Source organism: Heteronotia binoei, chromosome 16 (genome assembly GCF_032191835.1).
Source record: "Heteronotia binoei isolate CCM8104 ecotype False Entrance Well chromosome 16, APGP_CSIRO_Hbin_v1, whole genome shotgun sequence".
NCBI classification, from domain to species: Eukaryota; Metazoa; Chordata; class Lepidosauria; order Squamata; family Gekkonidae; genus Heteronotia; species Heteronotia binoei.
The window spans coordinates 2,027,274-2,040,817 of NC_083238.1; the positions used below are offsets into that span (position 1 = coordinate 2,027,274).

At 42.6% G+C, this 13,544-nt stretch overlaps 1 protein-coding gene across 9 annotated transcripts in view; it reads left to right on the forward strand.

Annotated features, from left to right (window-relative positions):
* The window catches only part of R3HDM1 (R3H domain containing 1), a 157,720-nt gene that overhangs the window by 100,601 nt on the left and 43,575 nt on the right, over nucleotides 1-13,544 (forward strand). For all 9 annotated transcript variants that reach the window (XM_060256860.1, XM_060256861.1, XM_060256862.1 and 6 more), the window contains 2 exons: nucleotides 826-1,116; nucleotides 2,072-2,189. In XM_060256860.1, the coding sequence (XP_060112843.1) occupies nucleotides 826-1,116; nucleotides 2,072-2,189 (409 nt within the window). The remainder of the gene's footprint in view (nucleotides 1-825; nucleotides 1,117-2,071; nucleotides 2,190-13,544) is intronic.

A 13,544-nucleotide genomic window follows, 5' to 3' on the forward strand; every position in this document is an offset into this window, starting at 1 on the left:
GTGAATGCACAAAAGACCGCTCGGAGATCATCAGTTGCAGGCAAGCAACCTGTTTTTAGTTCACATACTCCTCAGTTCAACTCTAGGGTCAGCAAGTTTAGAAAATAATTGTAGGGAAGTACAGTAGAGAGAATAATCTGGGTTTTTAATGAGTACCAGTACAACACTAGTAGGCTAATCCTCTATGAGAATCCCAAGTGCTACACATCATGCATTCTCAGCTCTGCAATAACTTAGTTTTAAATTACATTAATAATTTGTCTATTACAACTAGATTGGCAGCCAGAAACACTTTAGAGACCAGCAAGATGTTCAGGGTGTCAAAGCTCCCTCCACCAGGCATTGTGGACCAACATGGCTACCCTCTGATACATTATAACTAGTAACACTTCATCTTGACAATGAATACAGACTCATTCTTTTCTTTCTCATAAATGAACCATAACTTATTTTTTCATAATTAACTAATTGCTAAAAAAATATTAAATTCCCCAGAGTTGGTAAATATTTGCTTACTGTCCTTAGTATAACATCAGAAAATGCCACAAAGTGCAACCCAAAGATGCTGTTTTACAGTGTACAAACAGTAAATAAAGTCAAGGATTTATTGATGTGGATATAAAATGGGTATAATTTCTCCAGTGTTCCACCTACTAGTGTTACTGAGATTTCACCTTCTTAAAGTATTCATTCTGTTTTTTTAAAGAATACTGCTAACATACTCTTAACTAGATAGGAGAGTATTTCACTACTTTGTATTTTAGTTGGTTGTTTCCTTCCTTGGTTCAGAAAAGGAATCATGGTTACTGTCTTACTTAATTTCAGCAAGACAACCTAGGACCCCAGTTCAGCCATATGAGTCTCTCCCGCCAGCCATCTGGGGAAGCTTCTGATCCTCATGCCACCATGTTCCAATCTACAGTTGTCCTTCAGCCTCCTCAACAACCTGGTTTTATCATAGCAACTGCCCCTCCTCCTCCACCACCACCACCACCACCTCCTCCTCCACCACCACCTGGTCAGCCGATTCCTACTCCTAATTACAATGCATCTAGCCATCCTGTCAACCAGCAAGTTCTTCAGCAACAGGGATATATGCAGCAACCAATGCCACAGGTAGAAAGAACTTTTAAGTGCAAAACCATATCAGAAATAGCTTGGATTGATTGATTAAGCTTGCATTAAAATATCAACTAGCCTGGATTAATATGTGTGTGTAGAAGGGGGAATATTGCTCTCTCTCTTGTAGAAATAAGGGGATGGAAGCATCCAGGCTTCTTGTCTAGAATCACAGTGAGGTTGTTTCAGTAGCACTTAGTACCTTTTAAATCAAGCAAAATGTTTGAAGTTCATCTGTGTGCCTTCAAAAAATCTGTATGCACATCACATGCATTAAGTAGTAACCTGTAGGTGTTCTCTTTCTTCTTTTACTGCATTCATTTGGTATTAAAAGTACTATTGGGACCTTAATTAAAGAACTTTTGAATGTTGTTGGTTCTTTTCTTGTTTTATGTGTGTGTGAGTTTTCTCTTAAACGTGATAACAGGCAAACTACTGGTCTTCCATAGTTTGCATTAGCTCAGGGCTGCTATTGCCAAAGTTTGTAAAGAAATTCCTGCATTAATGATACCATGGGTCTATTTTTTCCCTTTTTTCTTAAGTTAATATAAAGCAATATGTAATTGATGGGGAGAAATCAAGCAATGTTGCTTGATCCAGACGTGCATTTTTATTAATGGAAGCATGCTCTTTATATCCAGCTAATGTATGCTGAAGTTTTTCAGAGAAAAGAAATGCTTTTTAGCAGTTAAACCTTTAAATGTCTTTCACCAGACTCTTCATTTCCTCTCTGGAACGTGCTGTCATTTGGTGCTTTTGGTCATGTCTGAAGTATATTGTTCTTATGTTTTTATGTTCTTACTGTTGTTTTATCTTGTTTGATCATGCTTATCTGATTGCATGACCCTTAATCTGTGAGCTGCCCTGAGCCTGCCTTTGGCGGGGAGGCCGGGATATAAATTAAATAAATATATACATCTAACTGAATCTTCTACGTGTTGCTTCTTTTTAGATGCCAGCCTGTTACTGTGCTCCAGGCCAGTATTCACACTCCAGTCAACAGTATCGGTCTGTTACTTCCATTCATTACAATGCACAGCAAAACCAGCCACAGCCTGCACAGCAGACAGGTTTGTGGGGGGAGGGTTTTTTCTCCTAATGTGTATACAGTTCCAGTATTTGGCATTGTCAGATAACAAGAATTTGCAAGAATTATAAAGACAGAAGGAATCGTTTCAACCTTTAAAGTGCTCATCTGACTTCTACCTGGTGAAAATACCATATTTTTAATTCTCTCAGCTGTGAGTCTAAGTAATGGAATACAGAAGTAGGGAGGATGGAAACAGCTCTTGGCTTGGAAACACAATATTGGAGATAGTGTTAACCTATTCTGTTCAAAAGATTTAAGTCCTATTAAATATGTATACAAGTCTTGCTTGCAATATTCAATATTCAAAAATACCTTGCCTGCAATATTTAAACATTTTGCTATTAGAACTAGGAATGGGCACAAACCAGAAAATTGGGGTTTGGGACATACTCAAATCAAACATCGAACCAAGCAAAAATTCCCTTGGGCCACCTTTCTCTTGGCTGCAGCAATTTAACTGCGAGCTATTTAATCTTCCTGTTTTGCTCCCCCCCCCCCACACACACACTTCAAAGCTGGGGGGGAGCAAAATGGAGGGGTTTAATTGGCAGACCCACCCAGTTATGAGCTATTAAATCTGTCCATTTCATTCAGTGCAAAAGGTATCACTGAAATGGCTTACATCCATTTCTGCCTAACAGCAGGGCTGGTATAGAAGAAGAAGAAGATTTTGGATTTATATCCTGCCCTGTACTCTGAATCTCAGAGTCTCAGAGTGGTCACAATTTCCTCTACCTTCCCCCCCCCCCCACAGCAAACACCCTGTGAGGTAGGTGGGGCTGAGAGTGCTTTTAAAGCAGCTGCCCTTTCAAGGACAGCTTCTATGCAAGCTATGGCTGACCCAAGGCCATCTCAGGAGGTGCAAGTGGAGGAGTGGGGAATCAAACCCGGCTCTCCCAGAGAAGAGTCTGCACACTTAACCACTACACCAAACTGGCTCTCTTGTCAGCTATTAGAGTGAAATAGCTGGAAGCCATTTTAGCAGTCCCTCTTGCTCCCTCCCCACTTCCAACCATGAGCTGCACAAACCTCCCAGTAACCATATGGAGGGTCACAGGAGGGTTATTGATTTTAGTACCAAACTTAGGGTCATGGGCAGGTTTATGCCCATCCCTAATTGGAACTGTCACATCTCCCCTCTTAATGCATGCAATGTGCCACCAGGAATTTAATTCCAAACACTTATTTAACATTCCCGGCTGAGTTGTGCCCAAGCTCTAAGGCTTCTTCATTGGGCTATGTGGCTTTGAGGATGAGACTTATGATTTAATATCATAGGACTCTGAGTTAATATAAAACAAAATAAAATTTTATTTGTACAATAAGCATTTTAGTTTCAAGATGTTCATAGCTTGATTCTTCACTGAATAATAACAAGTTCTGACTGAGGAGTCACTCTTTCCTCACACACGCTCCTCACTCTCAAAGCCTCCTTTCTCTTCCTAACTCAACTTTCTGACAGCTTCTGTCTCTCACACTCCTGTAATATTCTGACAATATTAGGTTTGTCTCTCTAGCCCATAATATGTCCTACTTTTCTTCCCTAGAATCCCGTAGTGCCTTTCACAGCACTAGTATGGGATTCTAATCAGAAAACTGCTTCTCAGATGCTGTAGACTGCTGACTAACCACAACCAACAGTTAACTGCTGTCACTCTGCTGAGAGTTCAGTGCTGAGTGCCCTCCCTCTCTCTCTCCACTCATACTTCTTAGCTCCACCCACACTCTCTCAGTCACCAACCAATCACCTTACTCAGTCATTCCCCTCTTTCACCCCCCCCCCCATTCTCTATTGCAACTTACCAACAATTAAAGGAGCACACATATATAAATATATTCAAATCATCTTTGGGACCTTAATTAAAGAACTGAACAAGTCTACCAGATCCTGAGTAATTAAAATCCCAATATATTGTGTATTGTTTTTGGTTTTAATGTTACTTTTCTGTGTTAAAGTTGTATCTACTTGAAATCTCACAACAGTCAGCTATTCAGTTGTGCTTTTCCTTGAATCATACTATGACTAGTAAATCAATATAGGTGATGCCTTTACTTATCAAATTGATTTCTGTTGCCAAGATTTGTAGTCCAGCAGTCATCTTGTTTGCATGAACTCTTCACAACAATGCAGGGAATCCTTTTTTTAGAAGTAAGCAATGACTTGTGGTGATGTGTTAAAGTCCTTAAGGTGACCTGGTTTTGAAAGGGACTGAGCCTTTTCCTTTCAGACAGCTGTACTTCTTTTAATATATTGTTGGAATTCCAAAATGTTGTTTTGTTTAGAGTCCCTGAGATATGCTGTCTCTAAAATGAATGGAAGCTATGGTGGCTGGTCCTGCCCTTGGAGATATCTGTGCTTTCTGTGTGTGGCATATTTCCCTATTTGCTAAAGGTATACAGTAAGTAAAATGGGACCAGATGCTTTGGCAATGTGACAAGGACTACCAGTGCTTAGGGTCACAGATTGGAGCCACTGCCATAAGGGGAAACTTGACATGCAGGTGGTAGTGCTTTGGGTGAGGCCTTGCACCTCTGTTAGCCCCATAGAACATGTGAGTAAGAATGACACTGATGATTGGAATATCCAGCTTCCCGACTCCCTCAGGAAGATGACAGCAGGGTTCTGGCAGCTGTAAGGCCGGCCACCTGCCTCCTTGACCTGTGTCCTTTCTGGCTGGTTAAGGCCTGCGGGGATGCTATTCAGGTTCCCCTGGAAGATCCACTTGTCCTTTTCCTCAGGGGCCTTCCCAGCAGGATTAAAGGAGGCAGTGTTTTGCCAGCTCTTGAAGAAACCAATATTGGACCCTGCAGTCATAGCCAACTACCACCCAGTTTCTAATCTCTTGTTTCTGGGCAAGGTGATTGAGACAGTGGGGGCTGAACAACTCCAGGCCTTCCAGGATGTCATATCTATCCTTGACCCATTCCAGTCTGGTTTGCACCCTGGCCATGGGATGAAGACCACACTAGTTACCCTCACAGATGACCTCCAGAGACATCTGGATCGAGGCGGGTCAGCATTACTATCTATCTATCTGTCTGTCTGTCTGTCTGTCTATTTATATTTATATCCTGCCCTCCCCACCAAGGCAGGCTCAGTGCGGCTTACAGCATAGAATTCAAAATAATAAAGTTAATAAATATTAAAATACATTGAATAATTTACAGCAGTTAAAACAAGAAAACAAGAATACAATCTAACAGTTCAGTGCTATTCTCACAACCATTCCTTTGCAGTTTTTAGGTACCAATCAGTTATATGCCAACCGGAAGAGGACCGTCTTACAGGCCTTGCAGAACTGCCCAAGGTTCCGCAAGGCCCTCACCTCTTCCGTTAGCTGGTTCCACAAGCAGGGGGCTGTGATCGAAAAGGCCCTATCCCTTGTTGACTTCAGACAGGCCTCCTTCGGCCCGGGGATTACTAGCAGATTTTGGGAGCCAGATCTAAGCACTCTCTGGGGAACATGTGGGGAGAGACAGTCCCTAAGGTAGGTATGTCCTAGGCCATATAGGGCTTTAAAGGTGATAACCAGCACCTTCTACCGAACCTGGTATATTATTGGCAGCCAGTGCAGTCCCCGAAGCCCCGGCTGAATGTGCTCCCACCTGGGGAGCCCTAATAACAGCCGGGCAGCGGCATTCTGCACTAGCTGCAACTTCCGGGTTTGGCACAGGGGCAGCCCCATGTAGAGGGCATTACAGTAGTCCAACCTCGAGGTGACCGTTGCATGGATCACTGTTGCCAGGTCACCATGCTCCAGGAAAGGGGCCAACTGCCTCGCCTGCCTAAGATGAAAGAATGCGGACTTAGCAGTGGCTGCTATCTGGGCCTCCATTGTCAGGGCATTGTCTTAGTACCCCCAAGCTCTTGACGCTGCATGCCATTGTCAGTGGCGCACCGTCAAAGGCCGGTAGGGGAATTTCCCTTTCTGGACCACGCCTACCCGAGCAAAGGACCTCTGTCTTTGCTGGATTTAGTTTCAATCTACTCAGCCTAAGCCATCCAGCCACGGCTTGCAACACCAGGTCCAGATTTTTTGGGACGCAGTCAGGCTGGCTGTTCACTAGTAGATAGAGCTGGGTGACACCCAACCCATACCTCCGGGCAATCTGGGCAAGGGGGCGCATGTAGATGTTGAACAACATCGGGGAAAGCACCGCCCCCCGAGGCACCCCGCAATCAAGCGTGTGTCTCTGGGACAGTTCACCCCCAATCGCCACCCTTTGTGCCCGACCATCAAGGAAAGAGGAAAGCCATTGTAGGGTCAACCCCTGAATCCCCACGTCAGCGAGGTGGCAAGTCAGCAACTGATGGTCAACCGTATCGAACGCTGACGATAGGTCTAACAACATCAGTACCGTCGAGCCGCCTCGATCCAGGTGCCGCTGAAGGTCATTCACCAGGGCGACCAGCACTATCTGCGTCCCATGGCCCAGGCGAAAGCCGGACTGGTGGGGATCGAGAACGGAAGTATCCTCCAGAAAGCTCTGTAACTGCAACGCCACTGCCCTCTCAATAATTTTATCCAAAAAGGGTAAATTCGAGACCAGCCGGTAATGTGCCAATTCGGCCGGATCTAGTGCCAATTTTTTCAGGAGAGGGCGGACCACTGCCTCTTTAAGAGGTGCTGGAAAATGCCCTTCTTGATCTAACAGCAGCTTTCAACACAGTCTATTACAATCTTTTGACCCACCACCTTGCCAGTATTGTTCAGGGGTCTGCCTTACAGTGATTTTCCTCACTTCTCAATGATCAGGGACAGTTAGTGAGAGAGTCTCCCTGCAATACCCAATTGAGTATGGGGTGCCACAGAAGACAATTCTCTCACCTATGTGCACCCACTCACCCAGTTGGTCCAGAGGTTCAGTGTGCAGATGACACCCAGCTCTATCTGTTGATGGATAGCTACCCAGATTCTGCCCCAAAGACTTTGGCCATGGCATTGGGGGCTGTGGCTGGGTGACTGCAGCAGAGTTGGTTGAAATTTAATCCTGAGCCATGGAGGGGGAGTTGAACCAGGCTACCCATTCTGGAGAATGGAGGGCTTGTGCCAGCCCAGAAGATGAGAAGCCTGGTAGTGGTCTTGAATGCTTCGCTCTCTACAGAGGCCCAGGTTGCCACAGTGGCCAGATCTGCCTTTTATAATCTTTGGCAAATTAGGCAGCTGGCTTGCTACCTCTCCTCCCAGGACTTGGCTGCAGTGACCCATGGCTTTCAGGCATGATTACTGTAACTTGCTTTGCATGGGCTTGCCCTTGCAGCTGATCCGGAAACTCCAGCTGATGCAAAATGAGGCGGTGCACCTGTTCATGTCGTTGCCTGTGTGGGCACACATTCAGCTGGGCACTCTGCCGGTTGCAGTGGCTATCAATTGAGTACTGGATCCACTTCAAGGTACTGATACTAGCCTTTAACACCTTGTGCAGCCTGGGACCAACATATTTGAGGGACTACTTCCCCCTAAATTTACCCTGGAGAGCTTTGTGCTCTATGGATCAGGATCTACTGGTTGTCCCCAGCCTAAAGGATGTCCTCCTAGCCTTGACCAGGACTAGGGCTTCCATTCCATTAGAGACCAGGGCCCTGCAGGACTTACTACCATTCCACAGAGCATGTAAAACAGAGCTGTTCCACCAGGCCTTCAGTTGAGGCATCAGGCATCCAGTTAGACCTTGGTCTCCTCCCTGCTGAAACTGGAACTACCATCTTCATACAGCCCAGACTAAGAAGATTTGGTGACCAGTGGCAGCTAGAAGTTTCTGTGTTCTGTTAATTTATATTGTTTTAAAATTGTTTTAATTGTTTTAATTTTAAGAATTATGTATTGTTCCTTGATATGCTTTTACATATCCACCCTGAACCTACTTGCAGGGAAGGCAATATAATTTTTTTAATTTTCTGATGCAGAAAAATGCATACTATTTTTGCAGGGAAGGGAATATAAATTCAAATAAATAAATAACTGTTCTTTAATTTGTGTTAGCTACTTCAGTAGCAGCTACAGCAGTGGAAATTTTTACTTTAATGTGAAGTGATTTGGAGGCTTCTGGTAGTTGAAATGTCATAAATTACCCAATCCATATCTGAACTAATTTTAGCTTTCTAGAGTCCTTCTTTGTGGCAGAATAGTAGTGTGTATTTAAAAGAAAAAGGTTTTGGTTGTTTTTGTATAAAATGAATTAAGTAAGGTACTTTTTGTGTACCAATAACGCTTCTTGAACAGTGCTTCAAAATGCTTCTTGCATCTCATAGCAGTATTAAAAGGGCATGGGTTTCCAGTAAAAAATAGTGTGCATTTTTCTGCATCAGAAAATTTAAAAATGCTTTTTAAATCTAATAAATGTTGAGGAATATAATCTTGTAACGTTGAATGCTTCCAACAAGTAGATTGTCTACATTCTTTACTTCTTCCCATCTTGATCCATTCTCTGCTTATGTTTGCTATTTGTGGAAGGGAATGCAAACATAAATTAGTTAGTCCATCCATATGGAGACTTAGATGGTGTGCCTGCTGTTTGTTATATCACAGCCTCAGTCTTTGTGGTTTCAGTCTACATGGTCACTGTCTTTGTGTTAATTATTTTATAACTTGTGTTCCACTGCGATACTCTAGGCATGTCCAAGAACTCATGTAACCTCTGACTTGCTTTTCTGAGATGCTTAGCAGCTCACCAGAACTCAGATCTGGTTGATTTTTTTAAAAAATTACTTCTGTTTCCAGCATGGCTTCCCATGTGATAGTAGGTATAGCTGCTGTAATCCTGTAATCCAGATGTAGCTGCTGTAATCCAGTTGGTAGTGCAGAGCAAGTTGGCTCTTTGATTTTTTTTTTTTTTGACCCTGGTTTATCCTTACTGCTTTAATTTAAAAAAAACACATGCTGTCTTGTCACATAAACTGTGGTGAGTAGGATTCCCATGCAGATATGTTATGGATGTCAGTGTGGACATTACACAACTATGTCTTCATGTGGAAGGGGTCTTGTGCTGCCTTTCGGTCAGTGGGTCCAAGCAGGATTGTGCGTGGGGGACTGATGCTGAAAAAAAGGAAGAATTAGTGCATAGGCAGCAGTCTGGCTCTGGATTAGTCTCCAGCTGCTGAAATTAAAAGGTTTTAGTCACATTCTTATTTTGTTTGGGATTAGGCACAAGCCTAGGTCAAATGTTGCTTCCAGGTTGTTTGATTAAAGTCTTCCTCATATGCACAGGTGTCCATGGCTTTTCAGGGTAGTAGAAAATGGTTAAATATAAGCTGAAATAAGTTCAAGTGCTCTATAAAACCTAAAGAGTTTGAGGGGTGTGTCTGTTCCCATAGGAAAAGAAAAATAACATGAACAAACATTTATACTAGCTGTTAGTCATTACTGTGTTTGCGGATGTTCCTTTTCAACATTTAAATATTTTATAATGTCTACAGACTTTTAAAATATCTGGGTTTTGTGGGTATATGCAAACAAGAGATGTGTGTCCATGTGGCAAACCAGATGATGATATGTGTAATGTATTGTGGAATAGATTGTCTTTAATCATGAGCTGTTGGATTCGGGGCCGTAACACTGTCTGAGAGGGTGACATTTCTCACAGTGAACCGGTCTCTTTTTCAGCTGCTTCCTGGCTTCTTTTTTAAAGGGGTCTCAGGTGTGTCTGTCTTGAAGTGTTGCTTTCTGATCAAGGAGCATGCACTGTTCATCCTTTTAAAAAAGTTGGCAATGCGTGTCCTTAAAGAAGAATTAGGAAAGTGATGTTCAGGAGTAGTCATGTGGTCAATAATGCCTTTGACAGGCTTTTGTTTCTGTGCTCAATTGTGTGCGTGTATGTTTTCTTTATGCTAGGTTTGTGTCTGAGTTTTCATTCCATTAGTGAGAGTGATGTCCCTGTCTAAGTGGTATTGGGTGTGGATCCTGACAGCGTAAGCAATTCCATTTTATAGAGAGGATAAAATTGCAAGTGATGAATCATCATTTGTAGTTGCTGATATTTGGGAAGTATGTTTTTGTATTGGTTCTATTTCAGCAGGCACAACTGCACCCCCCCCCCCTCAGTATTTATTTCCTGCCCTTTGGTATCCTGAGGTGGAATAGTGAAGCTGAAAATAGAACCAGACCTTGGAACCCCATGAGGGAAAGCATGTTAGCAGTCAATTTATATTGTTCTACTTCTTCCAGCAGGGTATATTGATTCTGTTTAGTCTGTATGAAAGTGCCAGGAGACAGTGAATAATTTTCACAACTGCACTGCAATCCCTGAGAAATGACAATCTTTGAAATACCAGCATTCCATCTTTCTACTATTGTGGCTTGAGTTCTAATGTTATAACTTGCAGTAACAATTTGGGTTTTTTTCCTGCATAGCTTGTCAGGTGGTCAAATAGTCAGACATGTAGCTTATTGGGAAAATATTTGCAAGGCTTATTAAGAGTGTTAAGAATGACTGATACATACTGATGTTACACTGGCCCTGATAAGGGAATTTTACCCTTAGGACCTAAACTGGAAGGTGTATATTGGGAATATTACTATTACCAGTATATGTCAATGCTGCTAACATAAGGCCAGATACATTTGTCACCTCCCCCCCCAAAATTGGGGGCCATTCATTTCCAAATTAGAGCATTCCATTTTTCATCCTATATCAAGTGTGTATTGCCTTACAAGTGTAACTTGTACTGTTTAACCTCTGAAGAAGGCCTCTGCAGGCTGAACATGTCAGGTCATATAAGTTCCTTTTTGTGCATTTGATGGTTTTATGAGGCTTCATTTGGGCCCCTACAAGGTTTCTATATGTTTTTAATAAGCATGTGTTCTTTTGTATTTAACTATTGCTGCTTTTAACTTTTGGCCCCCTTACTAGTACTCTAAACTTCCTTTGGAGGGTTTTGGCCAAATATAGTCAGACTTGTAGATTATTGGGAAAGTATTTGCAAGGCTTATTTAGAGTGTTTAAAGATGCTGGTTTAAAATGTAAGGAGCTTGCACAAGAGAATGGTTCTCATCTTCATCCAGTAATTCCCTGCATACCCTGGAAACACTGTCAAGTCAGTGGACCCTTGAGAACAGGCCACTTTGTTCACAAGGCTCCATCAGCACTCATCAGAGGGTTCTCTGGCAGGGCCGCTACTGAATGGAGGGGGAAGGTCTCCTTACATGAGCTATTTCCAGTTACGTATATAGGGCTCAGTGTGCCACTGCATTGCATAGCAGTTCAAATCCTTTCCTGGTTGTCATAGAAGAAGCCTTACATAAAGTAGGGGAATGCTTCTTGATCCGGAGAAGGAAGTTGATATGGTTGCCAAGAGTGTCTTTCCCAGTAGCATCTAGCACAGAAATGGTTTTCCATTGTAGACTCACCTGAGCTGGCTATGCAGATCCATGCTACTCCCAAGCCTAGGGTATGGAACACTTGTAAGGATGTGAGATGTGCTTCATCGTCCATCTTCTAGAGTAGCCCCACATTGGGACTGTGTTTGTGCAGGCCAGCCATGAACAAAACTTCCATAGTAAAGTTCCAGAAGGCGGCACACCACCTCGACTTGGTGCATGTATGGATTTTCCCACCACACATGTCATGAGATCTGAGGCAGATGTCCCGCCTTTCCTTCAGTTTCTTTTACATCACTATGAGGACTAGACGTCTTTTGTTGTAACTCTGCAGGTATTCATCGTTCATTTTGTTCTTTTTTGAACAGGGCATTGTTCTGTCGCTGCTCTTTTGTTCTGTTGCCCAACACCTTGAGTCCTCCTTTGTTTTCTTTTTCATGGTGACCAAGGCTGTTTTTAAGAAATGCTCCCAGTACGATACCAAGATCGCACTCATTAATGACCGCGAGATCTCTCCTATGCTTGAGGGAAGCACATAATGTCATTGCTTGCAAGATATGCCAGTGTTTCATGCCAAAAGCCCATTCTGATAGAACATGTCACCTGAAGGTAGTACTTTGGTGAAAGACCTTGTCGGTCTCAACCACAGCTACTTTGGTTCCACCTTTGGAACCTCCAGCTCCACTCCATTACCCATTCCATTGAACAGCCTCAATAACACCCCCTTGATCCATTGCATTCTGGTGAGCTAAGCCTCCAGGTCCAAGCCATTGTCTTCAAAACAGTCTGCCTTGGCTGCCCTAGTATTAGAACCTAAACAACCCACTCCTTCAGGAGCATTTACCACGGGGCACTCCCAGCCAGAACCACCAATTAAGAAACATTTTTTTTTAAAAAATCTAAACACAAATATAATTCTCCCACTCAAGGAGATGCAGTTACTAAGAAGAAACAGATGCAAGGAGCGTGGTCCTGAGGAAAGTCTTAACTCACTAGCTCTCCCCTACAAGTAATATTTACAGCGTGACTCCACTGCCTATATGGGCAAAAATCACAGGGATAAAACAAAGAACATACCCACAAAACATTCAGTTGCAGCCTAATCATTTGGTGTCTGACTATTTCTCAAAAAATAAGACCAATGCAGTCGCTAAGAAGGGAACCCGAAACGCAAAATGGCAATGGAGGAGGTGAGTCACTCTGAACAATCGTCTCCTCTTACCAAAACAGATCTCTTGAAAATGGAGGATAGAATTTTAACAAAAATCAGTTTCCTTTTTAGACCCAATCTAATCCCAACCGAAAGAAATGACAAAAATGATGGTGGATGTACAAAAAACTACTGAAAGTGCAAAGTCACTTACAGAAACAATGCAAGAAGAAACCAGAGTGCTACAAATGGAACAGCTGAAAATCAAACAAACCCAAATATAAACACAACTTCGTCAAAACAATATAAAATTTAGGCATTTTCTGGAGAAAATTGAGGAATCTGATCTGCCTACCTTTATGGCTCAGTGGATTGCTTCTATAATCTCCTTGGAAGAAGATTTGGTCCCTATAATAATAATAACTAAAGCCATATAGGCTATGCTCTCACAGGAACCTACAAAGAAATGGTCCTAGGGGGGACATCATGCTCTCCTTTTTGGACTTTAGACTCCGTAGAAAACTTCTCTCAGAAGCAAGGCAACAAGGCTTCTTTGCATACAAGTACTTAAAGATAGAAGCATTTCTGGATCTTCCTCCAAAAGCAATTGGGAGAGAGAGATTTAAAACTAATCCTGCTGCAGAAAACTTCCATATTATGTTTTATCTTTAGGGCAATTCCAACCTATGCACTAAAGAAAACCTATGACCAGGTAAACACACACATAGCTATCGGTCAGCCGCTCGGCTTCCAAGTAAGATGTGTGGCATTCAGCTTAGTGTACTTGTTAAAGTTCTATTACTTGTGCTTAACCCTTACTTGACAGAGATGGAGGCATTCAGTTTTGTGTTTGTCTTCAACTTTGAAA